Source organism: Mus musculus, chromosome 8 (genome assembly GCF_000001635.26).
Source record: "Mus musculus strain C57BL/6J chromosome 8, GRCm38.p6 C57BL/6J".
In the NCBI taxonomy this organism is placed as follows: Eukaryota; Metazoa; Chordata; class Mammalia; order Rodentia; family Muridae; genus Mus; species Mus musculus.
The window spans coordinates 92,343,723-92,363,352 of record NC_000074.6 but is presented as its reverse complement, the minus strand read 5'-3'; the positions used below and the strand labels follow the sequence as shown (position 1 = coordinate 92,363,352).

Genomic DNA, 19,630 nt, shown 5'->3' with positions numbered 1-19,630 from the left:
TTTAAAAATCGTTGGGCAGAGTTTAGGACCAGTGCTTCCAAAAAACCCCGCCGCGTTGATGTGGTCTCTAAACTTTCCCTTAAGAAAAAAACGGTCTGCCTATTCTTCAGACTTCTCAGAAAAGAAGATGACTCCTGGGGCTGCATAGACACGGGGGTAGGGGGAGCCGATTGTGAACTAGGCTGGGAGAAGGGGCGTGAAGGGGAAGGGGGCAGGGCAAGTCATCTCTGGAATGCAATTGTTTTAAAAAAATCATTTATAATTAAAGGGACAAAATAAAATACGATCGTTTCATGTATGTTTAATCGCTCACACTACCAGCTTTAGAATCATTTCCCTATGAGAATTTTCTAAGTTAGACTCAGATTTAAAAAACAAACAAACAAACAAAAACAGCTCCTTAAAGCATCTGGTTAACACAGCTTTCAAACTTGTCTCAATTCGAATAAACAAAATGAATCCTGTTGCAGGTTTAAAAAAAAAAAGCTAAGAAAAGCAGCAACAAGAGCGGTGTAAGTTTGGGGTGTGCTTTAAAACCCGAGTAGGGCAAAAGTAAGGAAGAGAAATGCAAATATGTACAATATGCTTTAGCCTAATTATGCTGCCGTTGTGTGCAAACAGTTCTGTCCCTACAGTCAGTCAAATTAATTCCTCTCGCTGGGGTATTTTTTTTTCCTGTATCGCACCTCCCCCCATTACCACACACACAAAAAAATTCCCATGAAGTAAAAGGGTTGGCGACTTCATATCTCAGGTGCAAAATGGAGCCGCAAGCAGGGTAACTAAGCCTGAACTCAGGGGTTGGTGGGTGGAGGCAATGGGTACTGACTGTCCCTTGGTCATTTAGAACCGAGATGAATCTACGTTTGCACCAAGCTGAAATAAAGCGGACTAAAACGAGAAAGAAAAAAAGAAGAAGAAGAAGAAAAAGAATAAACCCTCAAAAACACTTTTGTAGCAATCGGAGCTGGGAAAAGTGCTAAAGCGACGACAAGCCTCATCAAGTCCACAATGGCCTCTTTATCTACGCAAATGGCCTGGAGCTTTTGAAGCCACTTATCCAAAACGGGGCCTATGGGGGAGGGGCCTCCGACTCCCTTTGGGGACTCCATTCACTGCCCCTAGTGACTATGATGCTCCCTCCACCTCCCACCCCCCTTCTGCCCACTCTCAGATCTCCGACTCTGAAAAATACAGGCTGGAAATTCAGGACAAGTGTGACACCTACCTGTGAAAGGGGGGAACCGTCGCGTTGCGGGTTTGCGGTCCCTGCTGGGAGGCCAGCCTCCATCCACAAGGCCGCAGGCCACCCTCACGGTCGCGGATGGCACAGTCACTGATTTAATCAAATCCAAAGAAGAGATAAATGCCCAATTTTGAAGGGGTAGAGGAGATGCTGACTTGGGGAAGCCTTCCCACTTGGCATCCCCTAACGCTCCTTGCCCGCATTAGCTAACAGCACCTTTGAAATAGTAATAAGGGCTAAATCCGGCATAAAATCGAACTCATTAGCAAAGTTCACCAGCTGATTGCTTTGCATAAAACACGACACTGATTGGAAGTAATTAGGTTAAGCGATGGCTCTCGGGTGGTGCGCGACTCTGCCTTGGTTTGTCATCTTTTTCTCCCTTCTGGAACACACTTGGGTCTCTTCTCCCTCCTCCAGGGTCCAATCTCCCCCTCTAGCACAGGACAAGGATGATCCAAATCCTGAGTCCCAGACTGGGCCGTTTGCTCCCCCAGGGTTTGTGGCTTAATTACCGTCCCCCTTCCCCGCCCCACAAACTGTCTGTGGCTGCATCTTTCACTCCACTTTGAAAAAAGTTACAGTTGCACCTTTTGACCAAGGCAATTGACAATTTATTGAGGCTTCTGAGAAGTAATGAGTGGCTCTAGTTATGTTAAAATCTCCTTTAATTAAATATTTTGCATTTTACAAAGACCACTGCAGTTTCTCTTACTTTTTTTTTTAAATCTAAGCGTATAACCTGCTTCCTTTCTGTAATAATATTTTAGCTCATACCCAGGAAAAAAATCAATAGGTGTAAAAAATTAAATTAAACTTGTATTTTTAAACTATGAAACAGTTTTGGGGGAACACAAATGTATATATTTATATTACAAAAACATTAAATGCCTGTACAGGTGTCTTGATTTCATAATTTACTTCAAAGATACTGAATTATCAATTTAAATACAAAAATGCTACATTAAATATACAGAATAAGATTTAATACAAATCCTTTTAAGTTTTTTTTTCTTTTCAGTTGGCTAAAACAATTTTTTCGAGTGTGGAGATGTATACATTTTTATGCCATCCATCTCCATAAACTATAAACTTCTGAATAAGAGGGGTAGTTTATTTCTTTTTTCTTTCTCTCTCTTGGTGATGGAAAAATAACTGCCAAGGCCATGGTTTTAATAAATTAGGAAAGTCCGGGGATACCGCACCAGAGTTAAATGTCGGACATACCTTTCTTCAACTCATAGGGGGAGTCTTTGCACAGGTCTAGCTGAGACTGGCTCCGCAACATTTTCGGGTCTTTAGCCAAAACGTCCGCACGATTCAACACCGTCTGGTTTAATCCATTGAAATGAGAGCCAGGACCCGCTGTAGGGCTTGGCCCTGGCCCTGGGTGGCCGTGAAGATGTCCGAAGGAGCCATAGTTCGTGTAGCCCGGATAGAAGGGCGCCGTGTAATAAAGAGGCCGGGACAGCACCGTCCCGCCCGGAAAGGGACACTGCGCGGAGGGTGAGCGTGCGGGCGCTGGGGCAGGAGACGCGCGGCTGCCTCCAAGCGTTTGCCCGCCCATGGGCCCTGGGCACGGTGGGCATGGAGAGCCCTCGCTCCCTCCGCCCCCGTCCTTGACCTTGTCCGAGGATGTGGCGATCTCGGCCAGAGACCACAGTTTGGGCTTGGCTAGCACGGCCGGAGGCGGTGGCGGAGGTGGCGGTGGCGAGTGGATGACCGAGGATCCGCCCGAGCCGGGGGGCAGCTCTCCGGCTGATGGGTGCGGGCCGGGAGCCGGCACACTCGCGGGGTAGTGAGGACCCGCGTCTTCCGCCAGACGAGCGGTTGCGGGCCCAGCCGGGGAGGACTCGCCCGCGCGCGGGGGCCTGGGCAGCTCATCGTGGCGGCCTTCGGAGGACGACTCCTTAAAATCCGAGTCGCTGAGGCTGCCTTCGGTCTCCTTGCCGGCGGGGCTGAGCGGCCCCTGCAGCCGTTCGCAGCCCGCAGTCGCCTTCTGCTCTGCTCCTCCTGTGGGCGAAACCCAGGCTGTCAGAGGCGTGGAGGCCACGCGGCCAGGCCCGGGTTCCTGCCAGCAGAGGCAGGGACCCGTGCGCGCCCCCTCCAGGCCCCCTTTGCCTTTCGAGTCCCGCTCAACATACCCTTTCCCGCATCCACCAACCTGATTCGGGGCCCTCGAGGTCGCCCTTGTCCTCGGGCTTCTGTGGCTCGTCCTCGTCGTTCTTCTCCAGATCGATGTTCTCCTCCTCCTCCTCGTCCTCGCTGCGGTTCCGTGGCGTCCACGTCATCTTGTTCTCTTTCTTGAGGCGCCGGCGCGCGTTGGCAAACCAGGTGGACACCTGGGTGAGGGTCATCTTGGTGATAATGGCCAGCATGATCTTCTCTCCCTTGGTGGGGTACGGGTTCTTGCGGTGCTCGTTGAGCCAGGCCTTGAGAGTGGCTGTAGCGTCCCGAGTGGCATTCTTCCGGTACGCGGGGTCCCCATAAGGATAGGAGCCCAGAGGTGCTGCATAAGGGTGATATCCCAAGGAACCTGCCATACCGGGAGTGTGGTCGTAGGGAGAGCCCTGTGAGGGACAGGCAGAGGTTAAGTGAGTGAGGGTGTGGGCTACATAGCCACCCAAAAGACTGAAACCCACTTTCCCTCTGTCCTTGGTTTTGAGTGCCAGCGCGGGCCCGCACTCCAGCTTCCCCTGAGGCAGAGCTGGCTGGTTTAAACGCAAGAGTGACCACCTTCCCCCTCCTCAGAAGGCAGCAGGGCCCCCCAATTCTGATTCTGGCCCTTCGGGACCCCTGAGGCTGTTCAGGGTTTAGCACACCACCTTGGAGGCCACCATCTGCTGGGGGACCTCGGTGCCCAGGTCTCAGATCTGGCCTCTGCGGAAGGGCCCACGGTTCTCTTAGAGGCCTGAGCAGCCTCAGCAACAACTCAGAGCTCTGCTCCAGAGCGGCCGCATGTTGGGCGCAAGGGGTACAACAAGGGAAGGAAAGGCTCTTTCTTTAATCTTCAAAGAAATGCGATAGACAAGCTGAGCCTTAGCTTGCACACCGACGGTCTAAAAATGCTATCCCTAACCGAAGCCGTTGCGCTTTTCCAGAAATCACACCCCGCCGTAAAAACCCGGATACACCGCATCTCGCTGGCCGTTTCAGAAATTTAATACTTCCAAATCGGATTGCGAAGATAGGATTACGGATTTGCAACATTTTGGGGATTAATTAAAGGCGAGGCCAAACACATTTACATAGATTTAGCACACTACTACTGTTTGGAATTCCGGTCGGCTTCTTTTGAACTACTTTTTCCAACATGGCAAAACCAAAAGAAAGAGGAGGAAGAAGAAGAAGAAATTTGCGGGTTGTCCCAGAGCTTTGAGCCAAATGCCGTTCTTTATAGTAAAGACCAATCAATCCCCCCCCCTCCCCGCGCCCCAAAGCCTTCCCTTCAGCTCGGCGATCCCAGCAAGACGCGGCTTTCGCCAGAGCCACTCCGGAGCCCGCGGCTCGAGTGAAGCTGAATTAGACAATTGCTCAAGTTTGCAAGGGCCGCGAAGCTTGGCGGGTGAGGTGGCGCCTAGGCCCGTGTCCACCGCAACCGGGCTCTGCAGGCCTGGCCCCGGCTGCCCGCTCGCTCGCCCGCCCGCCCGCCCGCCTCGGACCCAGCTCACACTCACCACGTAAGAGAAGGCAGCGGCGGCCGCAGCCGCGGGGTCGGCGCCGTACTGGAGGTGCGAGTTGTAGCCGGGCGAGGGAGCCGTGAAGGCAGTGGAGCCAGCGTAGGGCGAGAACGCGGAGCCCGAAGAAGAGCGGCCGAGCTCATCCGTGCGGGGCCCCGAAATGACGCTGGTGCTGTATGCGGGGCACGAGTAGAGCGCCAGCGAGGCGGACGGCTGGTACAAGTAGCCCTGCGGGTAGGACATGGCCACACACGGGCATGGGGCGCGCCGCGCCGCGGCGGCCAACGAGCCGGGCGGCGCCCTGCGAGGGCGAGCGAGAGGGCACCTGGCTTCTGGCTGCCCCGGGCCGCAGCTCTTCGAGCCCCGGCTCCCGGGCTCCGGCCCGCGGCGCCTCCTGGTTGGCTTCCCGCGCGCCTCTGGCTGCGACCGCCGCGCCCGCTCCTCTGCGCGCCCCGCTTGCCCGGGCTAGGCTTTCTCTCCCCCCACCCCCCTCCCTCGCTCTTTGCACCGGGGGGCTCTGCTTTTGGCTTTGCAAAGGTCCTGCCAAGATGCTAAGTTGGAAATTGAGGATTCTGACGCCTTGTGTGCGCGCGAAGCTCCTCCTTCCCGGGGTGTAGTCGGTGGGGGGACTGGCAGGAGCCTCTGGCCGGCGGCAGCCAACCCGGCCGCCAGGCGCGTCTCGCCCTCTCCCTGTTCCTCCCCGGCTCCTCTCCCGCTCACTGGCGCTCCCCTCGCCCCTCCCTAGCGCCCGCCTCTCCTCCGCCACCCCCCTCTCCTCCTCTGCCCGGCCTCCCCCTCCTCCCTCCCGACTCTTCCTCTCCTTCTCTCTTTCTCAGACTCTCGAGCGCCGGCCCCAGGATGACAATCACATCCCAAGCGCGCCGATCGCTTCCAACTTTGCTCTCCTTTTGCTAACTCTGGGCGGAGCGGCAATCTCGACGTACAACTGGCCTTAGTCTTGGCTCGGGCCGTTCGGGAACACAAAGGGAAAGATGCAGCGGGCTGCGCTCGGGAGAACGCTCTGCGCCCTCCTCGCCAGTGCGAATAGCGAAGTTGGCGGACGTCTTGTTCTCCCGAGAGCTGGGCTGGGAGGTGGTTTTTCTCCCTCCACGCTCCACAGTGGCTTCTCCCTCCTGCCGGAGGTCTCTAGGTTGAGCTGGAGACCTGGAATTCAGATCCCAGGGAGAGTCGATGGATGCCGGCGCTCAGGGCACAGCGAGGCCGAGATGACCGCCTTTCTGCGCCAGCAACTGCAGCAGGTGGGCAAGAGCCAGGCCTAAGTAGAAGGGGCCCCGCTAGCCCTTCCTTCCACCCATCCCTGGCAGACGACGAGAAGAGGCTAGAGAGGAGACTCTGGGGTCTCTGGCTGGGGGTGTGACTTTTCTCTGGAACGAGGAAGGCAGTGGGCAAGAAGTGCCCGACGGAGAAGCTGTTCTACCCGAGTCGGTCCCCCAGACGCCCCCGGCCCCTTGCCATCCCAAGTAGCGATGCCTGCTTCTCATGTCTAGCCACGAGCAGCTTGCCCCGTCAGGTCTGTGGAGCCGGAGGGTGTGGGGTCTCGCCCCTTTTGTTCCACTAAGTCGCCTTCCACCCTCGCTCGCCCCCGCCCCAGTTCCACTGCAAACACTGGGCAGTGAACAGTGTCCAACCCAACCGCTGTTTGTTCAGCGAGGCGCTGGCCCGGCAAACACACACCACAGAGTCCCAGGCAGAGTTCTCGGAACACCCCCTCCCCAAACCCCCCACGGCCACACAGTGAGAAGGCAAAACAGACCCTAGTCCCTGGTCTCCACCTCCCGCCGCCGCAAATTACAAACGCACTGAAGCTTTGGGACAGACAGGGGCGCTGGTAAACCAGGACCGCCGGCGGCAGAGTGCACACACCACACATCAAGCATTTTGTGGCCTTTCACAACCCAGCCACGCGCAGGCTGGAGCGTAACAATACACAAAGTTTCCTGTAATGATTCTCACTAGCCAGCAAGCAGTTTGCTCGGTTGGGGCCGTGGCAAACACTAACCCCACGCGGATCGCACAGGGACCCGCACCGCGGCGCGCATTCACGCACGCGCGCAGACTGCCCCCTCACTTAGCACTCAGGATACAGGTTCCGCCCCCGAGAGGTTGGACCCCGCGGACTACATTCTCCAAGAACCTCTAGGCCTACCCCGCCCTTCCCCTACACAGCTTCGCCTCTGATTGGGCGTTGGTCTCCATTAGCCCCTCCTCTGGATGACGTAATCCGCTTCCCTCGGAGTTCCAGCGCCAGGGGGCGTGGCTGGGAGGGTCTTTGGCTGCGTATTGTCATGGAGACCAGAAGCGGTCGGCTGCTGAAGCGGGCGGCTGCGAGCTAGACTGATCGGCACGCGAAACCGGAGCCCTGGAGAGCGTGCGGCGGCCTGAGGCTGCCTCTCGGGCTGACCATTCCGGGTTCGGGGTAGGCCGGAGCTCTTCAGGGAGCGTCCCCGCCCCGACGCGCGGGTCCCCGCCTCCCGCGTCCGCACCGCCCCCCGGCTCCGCCCGCTCAGCCCGGCTAACGGTCGGCGCGGCCTGCCACGAGGGAGCGTCCGCGGCCCGCGCAGAGCCGCGCACCAAGCCGATGGCGGTGGACGCAGCAGGGCCCCGCGGTCTGAGTGCGGGCAGGCGCGCGTGGGCGTGTCTCCCTGGCCCACGCGTGTCCCCGGCATCAGTGTCTCGGCTCTGGTCCAGGACGAAGACTTCTGAAAGCGAGCCAAGGAGGTTTGTGCCACCGAGAGCCCAAGTCTGTCACGCAGACATCCTCATTACATAATCCTGCCACTTGGGCGACTTGACTGTTTCTGTCTCCCCCTCCCCATCTTGCTCCCCACTCTATATTTTTTCTGCTCTCTCTCTCTCTCTCTCTCTCTTTTTTTTTATTTTTTTTATTTTTTTTATTTTTTTTGGTGTGTGTGAAGGACTAGAAAGTGTCCTGCAAGATATTGAAACATTTAGAATTTGCGATTTTGTTTCTCTGGTTGTCACCTCCGCTCTACATCAAATTTAAGGCTCATTTCTTAAGGATGTCTCTATTTTCTGCTTTATTTGCACACTGATGGCTCTGCTGCTCTGCTGGCCTCAGCCGCCTGCGTCTGATACAGAACCGCGTTAATAAGAGAGGGAAGGCGAAAGCTGATCATTAGCAGGCAGACGGAACTCAGATAGCATCTGGCGTCCTTTTCTCCATGTTTACAAGAAAGCTTTTATATTCTCGCTTGGTAAACACATTCTTGCTGGCAAACACAAGGTTTTAACTTTTTATCTTGATACTAGGGGAGAATCAACACTCCTCCCCACACAAACACCTTTTTTTTTTTTTCCTTTCTGTTCCGTCAGCTTTTCCATTTGGGAAACTGTTCACTTGTTAGCTGTAGTTCCGGGTCTCTTGTCGCTGAAGCTTTTTATACACCAGCAGAGGTAGGACCCTCATGCCAGATCACCAAGACTCGTTTATTCCCCCTTACTGCTGCATTTGTATATTTCTAAACATGTACTAGGGCTAGGTTACTCTGTTTTTAATGTTGGCTTGTTAAGCTTCATTTAAAAACTTGCCAAGGGTTTATTGGTTTGTCGTGTCTGCACGGATCTAGTTATGCCTAGCTCTTAAAACATCGAGCTTTAAAATAAGACCTACGATTGTGCTGCCAAGATCTGGCATGGCGCTTGCTCTTCAAGTTCTGGACAAGTAGGGCTGTCATTGTTTCTATCAAGTGCAAAGGAGGTGACGCCTGTTTGCTTAGTGTAATAGTTGTTTACAGTGAAAACTTTAAAGACTTACAAAAGTAGACCCGCAGGATTTTAAAGATCTCGTCATTTCTGTGGCTGAGACACAGCAGCAGCATCAGGAAAGGCAACAGATTGCTTCTGTCCTATCGCTTGGCTGTTTTCGAGTGTTCTTAAAGGATTATGATTGATAAGGCTGTCTTGCTGGAGAATGTTGACACAGGTGTGCATCGTTATCTTAATTAAGATCCAGAGAAAATGTTGTCTATAAATGGAGACACAAGGAGAGGACATAATTTTGTACAGTTTTGCTTTTGGAGACTTTAATTGCTCTTGAAAGCTGTCTTTGAGCTTCCAGATTTTGTGAGACAGATTCTTTGGCAACAGAAGTTTTAGAGAGGAATGATAGTTTAATGTTAAGTGTTCTGGCATGCTCTGATACTACTTGTGGCTTTTTGGCAATACTTTGTGTTGGCTTTCTTTGTGCTCTGTCTTTGTGGAATTATGGCTCTCAATTTCTAAAGCAAAGCGTAAAATAGAGGGCTGTATTGTTAGGCAGACAATCATTAATGGTTGGAATCAATCTGTTGAGGAAGACGCGTTTAGTGTGCATGAAACAGGGAAATACTGAAAATGTAAACAGTAGAGAAATGTATCCCTTTTAAGGTCTGAGGAAGGAAAGAGCCTTCCCAAGAGCCTTGGTGATGTAAAATCATTCTCTTTTCATATTATCAAGTGCATAGCTGCAGTGTTTATGGGATGCCTCCTTTTCGTTTGTAGAAATGAGGGAAACTTTCACTCCTCCCAGAATACTGTGTTATATATTTTAACTGGTGAGCAAGTGATGATACGGTACTAGGTTAGTACCCAGACGATAACCTGGTTACTCACTAAAATAATATCACCATCCTCCACTAGGAATGGGGGTGAGAACAACAAAGGGGGGATGCTGGTGGCTCACCCTCGGCTTGCCGTGCACCTCAGGCCGGTTAACATAAGTGCTACATTAAAATCTTCCCTCCTCTTTGTAGCTCAACATTTCCTGGAAGCTGGCTGTCAATCAGCATTTGTGTAAGATGTGTCCGTGCTCTCCTTTACTATAAACCTCAGGGTAGAGAGAGGAAATGAAAGTGGAGGGACCCTGGGCATCTGATGGGAGAGGCCAGGTGGAGAGTCACGGCTGAATCTTGACTTCAAGGATAATTAGCTGGTTAGAATTACACGGGGAGCTAAAATCAAAGGAAGACTACTTAGACTTGCTTGCTGAAACTGAAACAAGAGCGTTCATTTTGAGATAATTGCTTTATTTACCGCCCCCCCCGGCCTCCCCCCACCAAAATGTTTTCTCTGGCAGCTATAGTCCTCATCTTGTATGCTATTATGCATATGCTATTTTTAAATTAGATATATTGTGTTAAAAGAGTTAGAATATTAATACAAATGAATTCTCCACTTTAATTAATAACACAACTATGCATGTTTGTGTGTTTTGTAAATGTTACGAAGAATGACAGACAGTGTCCTTTAAGCTGATGAGCTGGGAATGAATGAAATGCTGTAATCCTTTGTGAGTTGACTGTGTTGTTTAAAATAGATTATGAGCACAGTGTCGAAACTGGAACAGTGTTTTCATTCTGAAATAGCTTCACCTGCTTTGAGAGGTAGTATGGCTCTCTTCATCTATTTCTCGTCAGTTTCTACACTGCATTGGCTTCTGTTTCTAGCATCGTTTTGGTAGAGGATAGTTTTTCTGAACAGAACAGCAGCTGACACATCTCTATGAACATGTAAAAGCTACTGGTGATTTTTTTTCCTTGTTCAATAATGAGTAGCTTGCTTCCCCAGCTCTCCTCTGAAGTACAGCACTGATGACTTATTTCTGGATAAATTGGCTGTGTTTCATAGCTCTAGTATATCTCTGCAGCAGTTTAGCTTGCAAATCAACTTAGATGATTCCAAATTGAAAACCAGTATATTGTAATATAGTTTAAATGTAAGTCTTTATTAGTGAGGATGCACTTAACGTTTGTACAGGAAAGAAGAATACAATGTTCTCCTGCAGCTGTCATTTGTGTAATCCATTTTTCTAGCCTCTTCTCAGGCTAATGATATGCCACGCTTTGACACAGCTCTTATTTGTTTATTTCCCATAATATGGAGTGATACCTTGGAGAAAATTGCATTAGACATTCATACCTAATATCCCCAAAGTATTGCTAGTGTCCTAGGTTCTCATATACAGAACCATTTCTGTTTCCTGTACAGGCGATAACTGCAATATTTCTGTAATACATTTGGATATTTCAGCTAAGTTTACTTCCAAACTCTGGGGTTGTTCCCATGTGGGTTGAGATTTGTTCTTGCACTTCCCAAGGCTTATCTGAATGTTCTGTGTGTGTGTGTGTGTGTGTGTGTGTGTGTGTGTCTGTGTGTGTAGTTTCCCAAGGCTTATCTGAATGTTCTGGGCGCACCTGTGTGTGTGTGTGTGTGTGTGTGTGTAGTTTCCAGATAGTACCAAGGCGGCTTCACCAAAGTATGCACATCAGTAAGAGGCGTGAGGCATGAGTGGTGGGGAAATGCCACCTGAGGGCTTTGATTATTAAATTTTATTAGTGTACTAATAGGAATTCAGTAAATTTAAAAGTTGTCAATTTGTGGGATGACTGAATGATTTATCATTTGTCTTGGGATTGCATTGAATAATTTATTCGAATGATATCATTGGATATTGAGATTTATAAACAGATTTTTACAATTAAAATCAAGACCAAGGTTGTGATATTTAATAGAAAGCAAATTACTGTTTAAAGGAAATAATAAGAGTTAAAACAAATTACATTTTGAAATTATTTTCATGATCTGGTTCTTTTAAGAATAACTTTAGCACCAGCCATAAGTATCAAGCTCTTAATGATAGAAAGTATACAGGTATATGCAAAGCTTGTCATTGTTATTCAAATTAAGACTTTTAAGTATAGGTAGTTGAGTAAGAATTACTTTGCAAAATATTTGTGCTTTCTCTTAAGGGTGAAAGCAAAGAACTGGACCTAGTGAATTGCAACATTTATTAGCAATAAAGTTGGTAGCTGATTCCCCCCCCCCCAAGAAGCCAAGCTAATTTTACTGAAGGCAGAGCAGCTAGTCCAGCCTTTGCTAGAATAAATGCTTTCCTGCAAGTTGTGGTTAAGGCGTCAGTGTGGTCTTGGCAGTCGTATGAAATGCTATTTAGTTGTTTGTAAATAATAGACTTGTGTTCCTGGTACTGATTGGAACCTACAGAACTCTGGGCTGAAGCATCCCAGCAAGCTAGGAGCATAGCACGAATGTTAAGAAAATGTTGGGCAGGCAGAAATCGGACTCCTCTTTGTTTACCTTACGCTCAGCGTTCTGCTTTGCTTTTAAATCATGATAGAGTTGTTGAATTAAACATACGAGGATTGAGGTTTGGTTTTCTTTTTTTTCGCCTAAGGATAATTATTGGGATATACATAAATATAGATATATATGTGCATGTATATTTATATATACACACATATATTATAAATATTGTAAATATAAAATATCTAAACATTCAGGTTTATCAGGTTTCACCTCTGTTGTGTGCTGGGTTTACAGTTAAGATTCAGGTTTTATTAAAGGTATTCAAATGCTTCTGACTCTTGCTCTCTTATGAAGTAGATGTGGGGCGTGGGGAGGGAGAACACTGCTGAACATATCAAGAACTATCCTTTCCGTAGTTGTGGGTTATGGCTGATGAATTGAGAAGGTTGTACTAAATGTTCTCTAGTTGAAATAGCTAGGGAGTATGCTTTTTAAGAAATGCATCATCCAGGAATAAAATCAATTGAGGTATCAGTAATTAAGTTGTAATTCCATGAAGGAAGGGAGTGGTGAGAGAGATGAAGCTAACTGTGGCCGTTTTCTCTTTAAGAATCACAGTTCTTAACGGAGCCCCTGACTGCCCGGTGGAAGGAGGTGATTTAGAAGACAGTGAGGTAATATTATCTCTTGTCAAGAGCACTTTTCTCTGCAATCCTGAACCTTATCATACATGAGAACTCTGTCCAGTAGACCGGGTTTCTTTAATTTTGAGCTATGGGAACCATCCTGGGTGTTTTTTGGTTTTGTTTTTCTGCTAACTTTCTGAGCCTGCTTCTCCCAGGGCCACAGGCTGTGTTTAGAGAACTGAGAAATAGCATTTCGGCCTACTCAGCGCCCTTAAAATAGCTTCTTTCTGCGTATTAGATCTGCGATGGCATCCTACACAGCTCTAGCAGATGACATTTCGGTTTGGGCCTGACATGCATCCAGCCTGTTGTCCACCTGTCCTCATTAACCTCCTCTTCCTTTGTTGCATCAACCTGGGATGGGTTGACCACCCAGGGTGGCTGACCACCGGCAGCCCAGCCCAGCCCAGCACAGGGTAGGCCATGGGGTACAGAGACCCCAGCAACAGCCTGGCTGGGCAAGCTGGCCATGGTTTCGTGTCCTGGTTTCAGCCTGAGCTCTCTTGGCTCTCTGTGGGCCCCGGCCAGGCCCATCCCCTTCCCACATACTAGGTTAGCCACTACGTTCTCTGCAGCTGTTGCTGGGGCTCACACAGAATAAAAGGCTCTGCTACATTCTGGATGGCATCTCTGATAATTTACCCATGTGCATTTTTGTCTTGAAACCTACTGCTGGCATTGAAATCTAAGATTCCTGAAAAACAACATTGGGCTCCAACTGCATCTTCAAGAGAGGCCCTGTCTTCTGGCTCTGTGTTACCGTGTTGACCAAGAAGGTTCGGTTATAAATCAGTGCATTTATAAGATCAATTACTTTGTCTGGGAATGTTGACATAGACCTCAATCGTTTAATAGTATTTATATCTGTTTGTTTTTCTTTTTAAGAAAGGCAACATTTTCCCTGTCATTACAAATTTTTACCCCCTGACCTATATCTAGTAAGGGACATTAATAAAACAGAAAAGGGCTTCATGGTATCTAATTATATAATTAGGAAAATGGTAAGAATGTGGTAGCTCAAATTGATTTCTTCCGTTAGAGGTACAAGAGCACATTTATAATCACAGACCTTCAGGAAAGACTGTGGGTCGTCTGTCAGTCCAGTGACGTTTGAGGGAGTCCTGGAACAGAAGGAGGAATATTAGTTTTAAATTCTTTTCTCCATGTCTATTCACAGGGTGTCGGCAGCTGGGGAGCCATTACAGTGTAGTCAGAAAATGCCCATAGCAGAGCTCTTATCTGGAAGGCAGTTTACATTGGCACAAGGAATCAGTATTGTGACCATGACCAACCTCACACCTGGCATGGTCGGGTCATTACTCCTGCTTTTAATACAGCATTTGACGGTGCTGCTTGTGTCTATACAAGATACAGGGTGTTTTCCAGCTGACGAGGTCTTACTGGGCATTTAGAACATTACATTATTACAAAGTTGAATTGTGTTTATTAATAGTAGGAAAATGTATAATTCAACATTTGGACATCTGAGACCTTTCTGCTTGGTTTTGTTTTTGTTTGTTTTTTCAGATCATAACATTATGATCTTGACTTGCATGACACTATTTTTTTGTCATTGTTATAGGGATAGAATTTTAGAATATTCTGGAACCCATGTGTCTTGTTAATTCCAGATTTTATTCTCTATAATTTTTTTTTTTAACTAAAGGGCACAAGGGTTTTAGAGTACACTTGGAATCATAGGCTCACTCCCTACCCATCAGGACACAGAAAAGCAGCCTTGATTAATTTCAAGCTGTGAAAGGGGCAGGTAGAACCGTTCACAGTGGAAGGTTACTAATGTACCAACCATTTAAATGAAATGTTTGTTAACATAATACTGAGGGCATTTTCTCCTCCTCCTCCCGTGGTTCTGTCCAACTGGATGTTACAGTGGCAGTCGCACTGACTGCTAAGTCTTTAAATGATGAGACCATTATGTGAAGTGATTTTGAAATGAGAGACTCCAGCCAAGAATTACATCTGCTCCCATCTCCTTCAAATCATACTTGATGGCAGTACAGATTATGATTGATTTGTTTGTGACAGATTGCAGGAAACAGTCATTGATTTTTCAATATTTTACCTTAAAATTATTTACAGTTGTAACCATAGGGAGGTATTTCCATGGGCTGTCAGCCCCTGAAAGACTAAGATAATATTCCCTGCTCTCTGACAAGACAAATTACCTGTAATGAGTGCAGTAGCTGAAGGGTATACTTTTATTTTAAAATATGTCAATAACCCCAGTGACTAAACGAATATTGATTTAGCATAATGAAGCTTGAGTAATGTGAAAATGAGCTTTTTCAAGGGGCATGGTAAAGACTTTCTTTTTAGCTTCTTGTAAGAAGCTTTTCATTCCTCGCAGCTAGCTAGGGAAATATAGTTTTTATAAGCGCCCCACCAGGAATGATGGTGTTGCCTATGAGGCCTGGAGTTTCAATGCTGGGCCCTTGGTTTTCAGGGTCTCTTCAAGTCTTGAGTGTTCTTTTTAGTCATAGACTTACTGGGTTTGTTTGATGTTATCTTGAACTGGCCTAATACTTTTACAGTTTCCACATTAAAATGAAGGCATATGCACAGCCATCTATAGATGACACTGGGTTCTAAGACTAAGACACTTCACATGGTGGTTGTCGTAGTTACTGTGCAGTGTTTTACTGCAGGCCACCTCTGCTTGACACCAGATCCCCTTCTCTGCAAGTGAAGATTAATCCCGAGTGCTGGGTTTTAGACATCACTGCAGCATTTCATCGGATTTTGTTCCATCCTTTCATGTAATCCTCCACTTTTTATGGACTAAGATCTCAATGCATAAAATCTTTTGAACAAGAAATAGATACTTGTGTGTTTATACATTCAAGTGTATAAAGATTTTGGTCTGGCTCATATCCCCATGTCTCTCTGGTAAGGAGAAAATGTGGTGAATCAGGCTTGTGATGTTTACCAGGAAAATACATATTCAAAAATGATAACACAATGATATTTCATGGGAACCTAACTCGATTTATGCTAAGTCATAAAATCAATATGTAAAATCCTTTTAGAAATTAAAAACGAGTTGATTTAAGGGAAGTCCTCTGACTGTGCTCGCCCCCTGATGACATGACCCTGGAAATGTGGAGAAAAGAATTGAAAATGCAACTAATATCTAAATGAAGAAAAAGATGAGCTTGAGAGCAGGGAACTATTGTTTCGTGGTTTCCTAAGAGTCGCCTAAGGTGTGGCATGGGTGGCCTCTGCCACTTGTCTTTGTTGTGTTCTGCAGTGAAGTGGCTGTGTTGTGAAAGGTTGTAGCTATGATGTCCTGCCCCTCAGGGTTCATCTCCACACCGCCACCTCCCCACCACAGGGAATTTAAAATAAAAACATAGGAGGGAAGTACCACCGAAACCAGTAGCCTAGAATCTTAAGCCAGTTATATTGCATTGGTAGTTTTTTAAGTAAGTCTAATAACCATAGAATTATATATTTTAAGGGAAAACAAAATAGTCTTCCTTCCATAGATTTTTAAATAAAGTATCTTTCATCAGACCAATCTGTGTTAAGCAAAGTCATCTGTGTTGTTGTTTAGTTGATCTGGGGCAAAGTGAAGCATCAGTAGCGCCTTCCATCCCTTCACCTCACCTGGATCTCTTCACTTCACTCCACGTCTGTCGTCTCCCATGCATGAAGCAACATGGCCAAGTGAAGCTGCAACCAGTAAAGTGTAAGGTATCAAGTAGTGACAATGATGGTGTCAAATAATTGCTATTTTTAGACTCAGCTACTGTTCCCATCGAGATGCAAAGGACACAGAGCTCACGGGTGCTCCAGCAATGCTGGTGTCATGTTTGGAGGTAGCTGTCTATGGACTACAGTATTCTCCCAGTGCTAGTCTGCAGTCACTGCAAAGGTGAGGTGCTTCTGTGTCACTAGCTTTGTTGAAAATGCTTAATATTGCAAGGCATTCTTGAATATTTGCTACTGTAATCAAAGAATAGAAACAATGAAATAAATTTTATGTGTTAACTCTTTTTTTCTAAAATAAAATGTCTTCATTGGATTGAATGAACATTGATTATTAAAAAGAGCTCTAAAAATTCTTTTGCTTTCATGATTCTTGTAGCAATCAGATATCAGTCCTAAAATCACATTCTTACCTGCCTCTATTATACTTATAGAGAAAAACGATGACTAGCATCCACATACACTGTTCGATTCTCTCTATTACAGCCTCCCAATAGAACATTTCTTCCTGAGCCAACCTATCAGTGCAGCTCTGGAAGCAAATGACCTCTCCTGGCAGAGCCTTCACTGTGTGGGGAACATCAGATTTGTGTAAAGAAGGTTGGTACCCCTTCTCCCTTGGGTAGCCGTGACCTGCTTTCTTGCCAGGTGGGAGCCTCTGTAGCGTCAGTAGAAAAGGGAAGGATTGGTCTACAGTGGGTGCCTCCAATAGTGGCAGGGACCTGGAAGGTGTGTCTGTCTGGAGATACTCCTAGGCAAGGAGCCGGGATAGTCAGAGAGGCTCACAGTGGCAGACATTGCTATGGATTTTGTCTGAGTGGCCTCGTTTGTACTTCATCCACCTCCATAGTTGTTATACAGACTCCACACCCTGGGGTGGTTGCTGAAGCTTAGACCTCAGTATAGCAAAGCAAAACCAGTAACTAGAATGTTTCCCCTTTGGGGTTCTCTCTCTCTCTCTCTCTCTCCCTCTCTCTCCCTCTCTTCTTCCGTCTCCCCTCTCCCCTCCTTCCCCCTACTCTATCTCTCTGTGTATGTGTGTGTTGTTCTAGTTGTTGTTTTTGTTTTCTTTTGCTTTTCTGTATAGTCCTGGCTGTTCTGGAACTTTCTATGTAGAGTAGTCTGGCCTCAAACCCAGACATCTGCCTGCCTTTGCCTCTTAACTGCTAGAATTAAAGTCTGTGCCACCACACCTGGGCCCCCTTCTTAATTTTATCTTTAATTAAACTTTACATTTTAAAATAATTATAGATTCAAAGGAAGTTGTACAGAATAATAGAAATGTCCTTGAACCCTTTCCACAGTTTTTCCCAGAAGTAATATTTATTTTACAATATATTTAATGTCACAGCCTAGATATTGATGTTGAAAAATCAAGATAGGAACATTTCCATCACTACGAATACCTCATTTTGCCCTTTGTGTCCATGCCTCTGCCTCCTTCTCCCCCTCCCCACAGCTGCAGCAATCTTTAGTCTGCATCCCAAAACCTATGAATGTTGCCTAAGCATGGCAGGTAACGTGTGTGTGTGTGTGTGTGTGTGTGTGTGTGTGTGTGTGTGTGTGTGTGTGTGTGTTTTAATCACCTCCACAATTTAACCCCTTATGATTGTGAGACTTCATAGTTGTTTCTGGGCTTTGACTGTGACAGATAAAGCTGCTGTACATAGTTATGTTGCAGTTTTTGTGTGAATATAAGTTTATTTCCTAGGACAAAATGGCCACTAGTGAAATTGTGGACTGTGCTATAATTCTCAAGGGGTTTATCTAAATTTTTGTGGAGTTTTTATATCAGCTGCATTGGTTAATGATTTGAAAACATAGAGGCTATTGTAAATTATTTGTAGTTAAATAGAAGAACCCAGTGTTTCAGAACCTCAGTGTTGCTCATTCTTCTTAATGTTTTTTAGATCACCTGTCTCTTCTCAGGTGTGCACTGTAGAGAAGCTGCTGCGAAGGCCACAGGTCACTCAGGAAAATTTGGGGCAGTTTTCTAGGTTCAAGGGAGACTGGACATCAAAGCTGCACTGGGACATATGGACGCCTTGATCCACTTTGGCCATTCCACCTCAGCTCAGAATTACTCACTGGTGTCAGGTGAGTGGGGCGGCAGGACCTGCTCTTTTAATTCAACTCTACACTAAGAGGGAACTAGACGAGTGAGAGCAGGCCTTAGGCACACAGTCCCCGAGAAATGCAGCTACTTTACGTAATGCTTAATGGAAGGAAACGCTCCAGTTCCCACCCAGCCCTTATGGGAATTATCCTGAGTTATAGTTTTCTTACTGAGACATGATAATGCCGTGCAAAGCCATATGTGATGTTTTGGGGAGACTCATGGAAAGGAATTTTAAGGAACTATTGTTAGTCTGTTTTCTTTACGTAAGATATAATTCTTTACAAAATGCTCCATGATGTGACAAGACTGTTCAGGTTTGTTTTGTTTTGTTTTGTTTTGTTTTGTTTTGTTTTGTTTTGTTTTGTGAGACAGGGTTTCTTTGTGTAGTCGTGGCTGTCTTGTAACTCTCTCTAAAGACCAGGCTGACCTCAAACCCAGAGGTCCCCTTACCTCCGCCTCCTGAGTGCTGGGATTAAACACGTGTGCCCCAGTGCCCTGCTCAATCTTTCTCTTTCTAAGAAACATTGAGTGTAGTTATCTGGATGGAGTGATCCCTCTCATCGCCAAGATTAAAATCTGTTAACTTTTAGAATGAGGAACCAGACTTAGTCCATCCCTATCTTTCAGTGGCTTTATCTGTACTTCACTGTGGTCCTGGTCATCATTATGTAAAAGGAATAAGATATTTAAATGCCCCTTGCTCTAAAAGCTGACAAGCTGAAAGATAAGGTGTACACATAAACCCTTTAAAGCTAGTGCAGTCATTGATTTCTGAAAAATGTAGTGGAGGGTTTATCCAGTGTTGTACTTTGAGGTACTGGGTCCCTAACATTAGAGTGCCCCACCCCCAAGTGACACTTCTAGACTGGCAAGTAAAGATTAACTGAGAAGAAACAAGGAATCCTCACACTGATGCTTTATTAGAAACTCAGAATTCAGGAGCAAAGACACAGGATGCGATGGAGGAGAGCTGGATAAGGAGACTAAGGGGCGGCCAAGCTTGTCTTCTCAAGTAGACTCACGAGACCTGGAGAAGCAGCCACAAAGAGGGGCACAAACTGAAGCAAGGCTGCAGGTTACCAGGGTGAGATCTGGTCTAGCCAGGATT

General features: G+C 47.0%; 1 protein-coding gene and 1 long non-coding RNA gene across 3 annotated transcripts in view; one reads left to right on the top strand and one right to left on the bottom strand.

The window, feature by feature from the left end:
- Window positions 1–1,896: 1,896 nt before the first annotated feature.
- Window positions 1,897–5,557, bottom strand: Irx5 (Iroquois homeobox 5). Its single transcript, NM_018826.2, has 3 exons — window positions 4,924–5,557; window positions 3,411–3,816; window positions 1,897–3,259 (listed from the first exon to the last, which is right to left on the bottom strand). Exons 1-3 carry the CDS (start codon window positions 5,167–5,169, stop codon window positions 2,457–2,459), a joined length of 1,455 nt encoding a protein of 484 aa, NP_061296.1. The 5' UTR covers window positions 5,170–5,557; the 3' UTR covers window positions 1,897–2,456.
- A 1,675-nt stretch (window positions 5,558–7,232) lies between these two features.
- The window catches only part of Crnde (colorectal neoplasia differentially expressed (non-protein coding)), a 30,090-nt gene continuing 17,692 nt past the window's right edge, over window positions 7,233–19,630 (top strand). Inside the window, exons 1-5 of one of the 2 annotated variants that reach the window (NR_033641.3) lie at window positions 7,233–7,665; window positions 12,599–12,662; window positions 16,435–16,569; window positions 16,890–17,003; window positions 18,314–18,500. This is a non-coding gene — a long non-coding RNA (colorectal neoplasia differentially expressed (non-protein coding)). Of the gene's footprint in view, window positions 7,666–12,598; window positions 12,663–16,248; window positions 16,384–16,434; window positions 16,570–16,889; window positions 17,004–18,313; window positions 18,501–19,630 lie in introns of both variants that reach the window. The other variant, NR_110452.1, reaches the window with a different exon arrangement.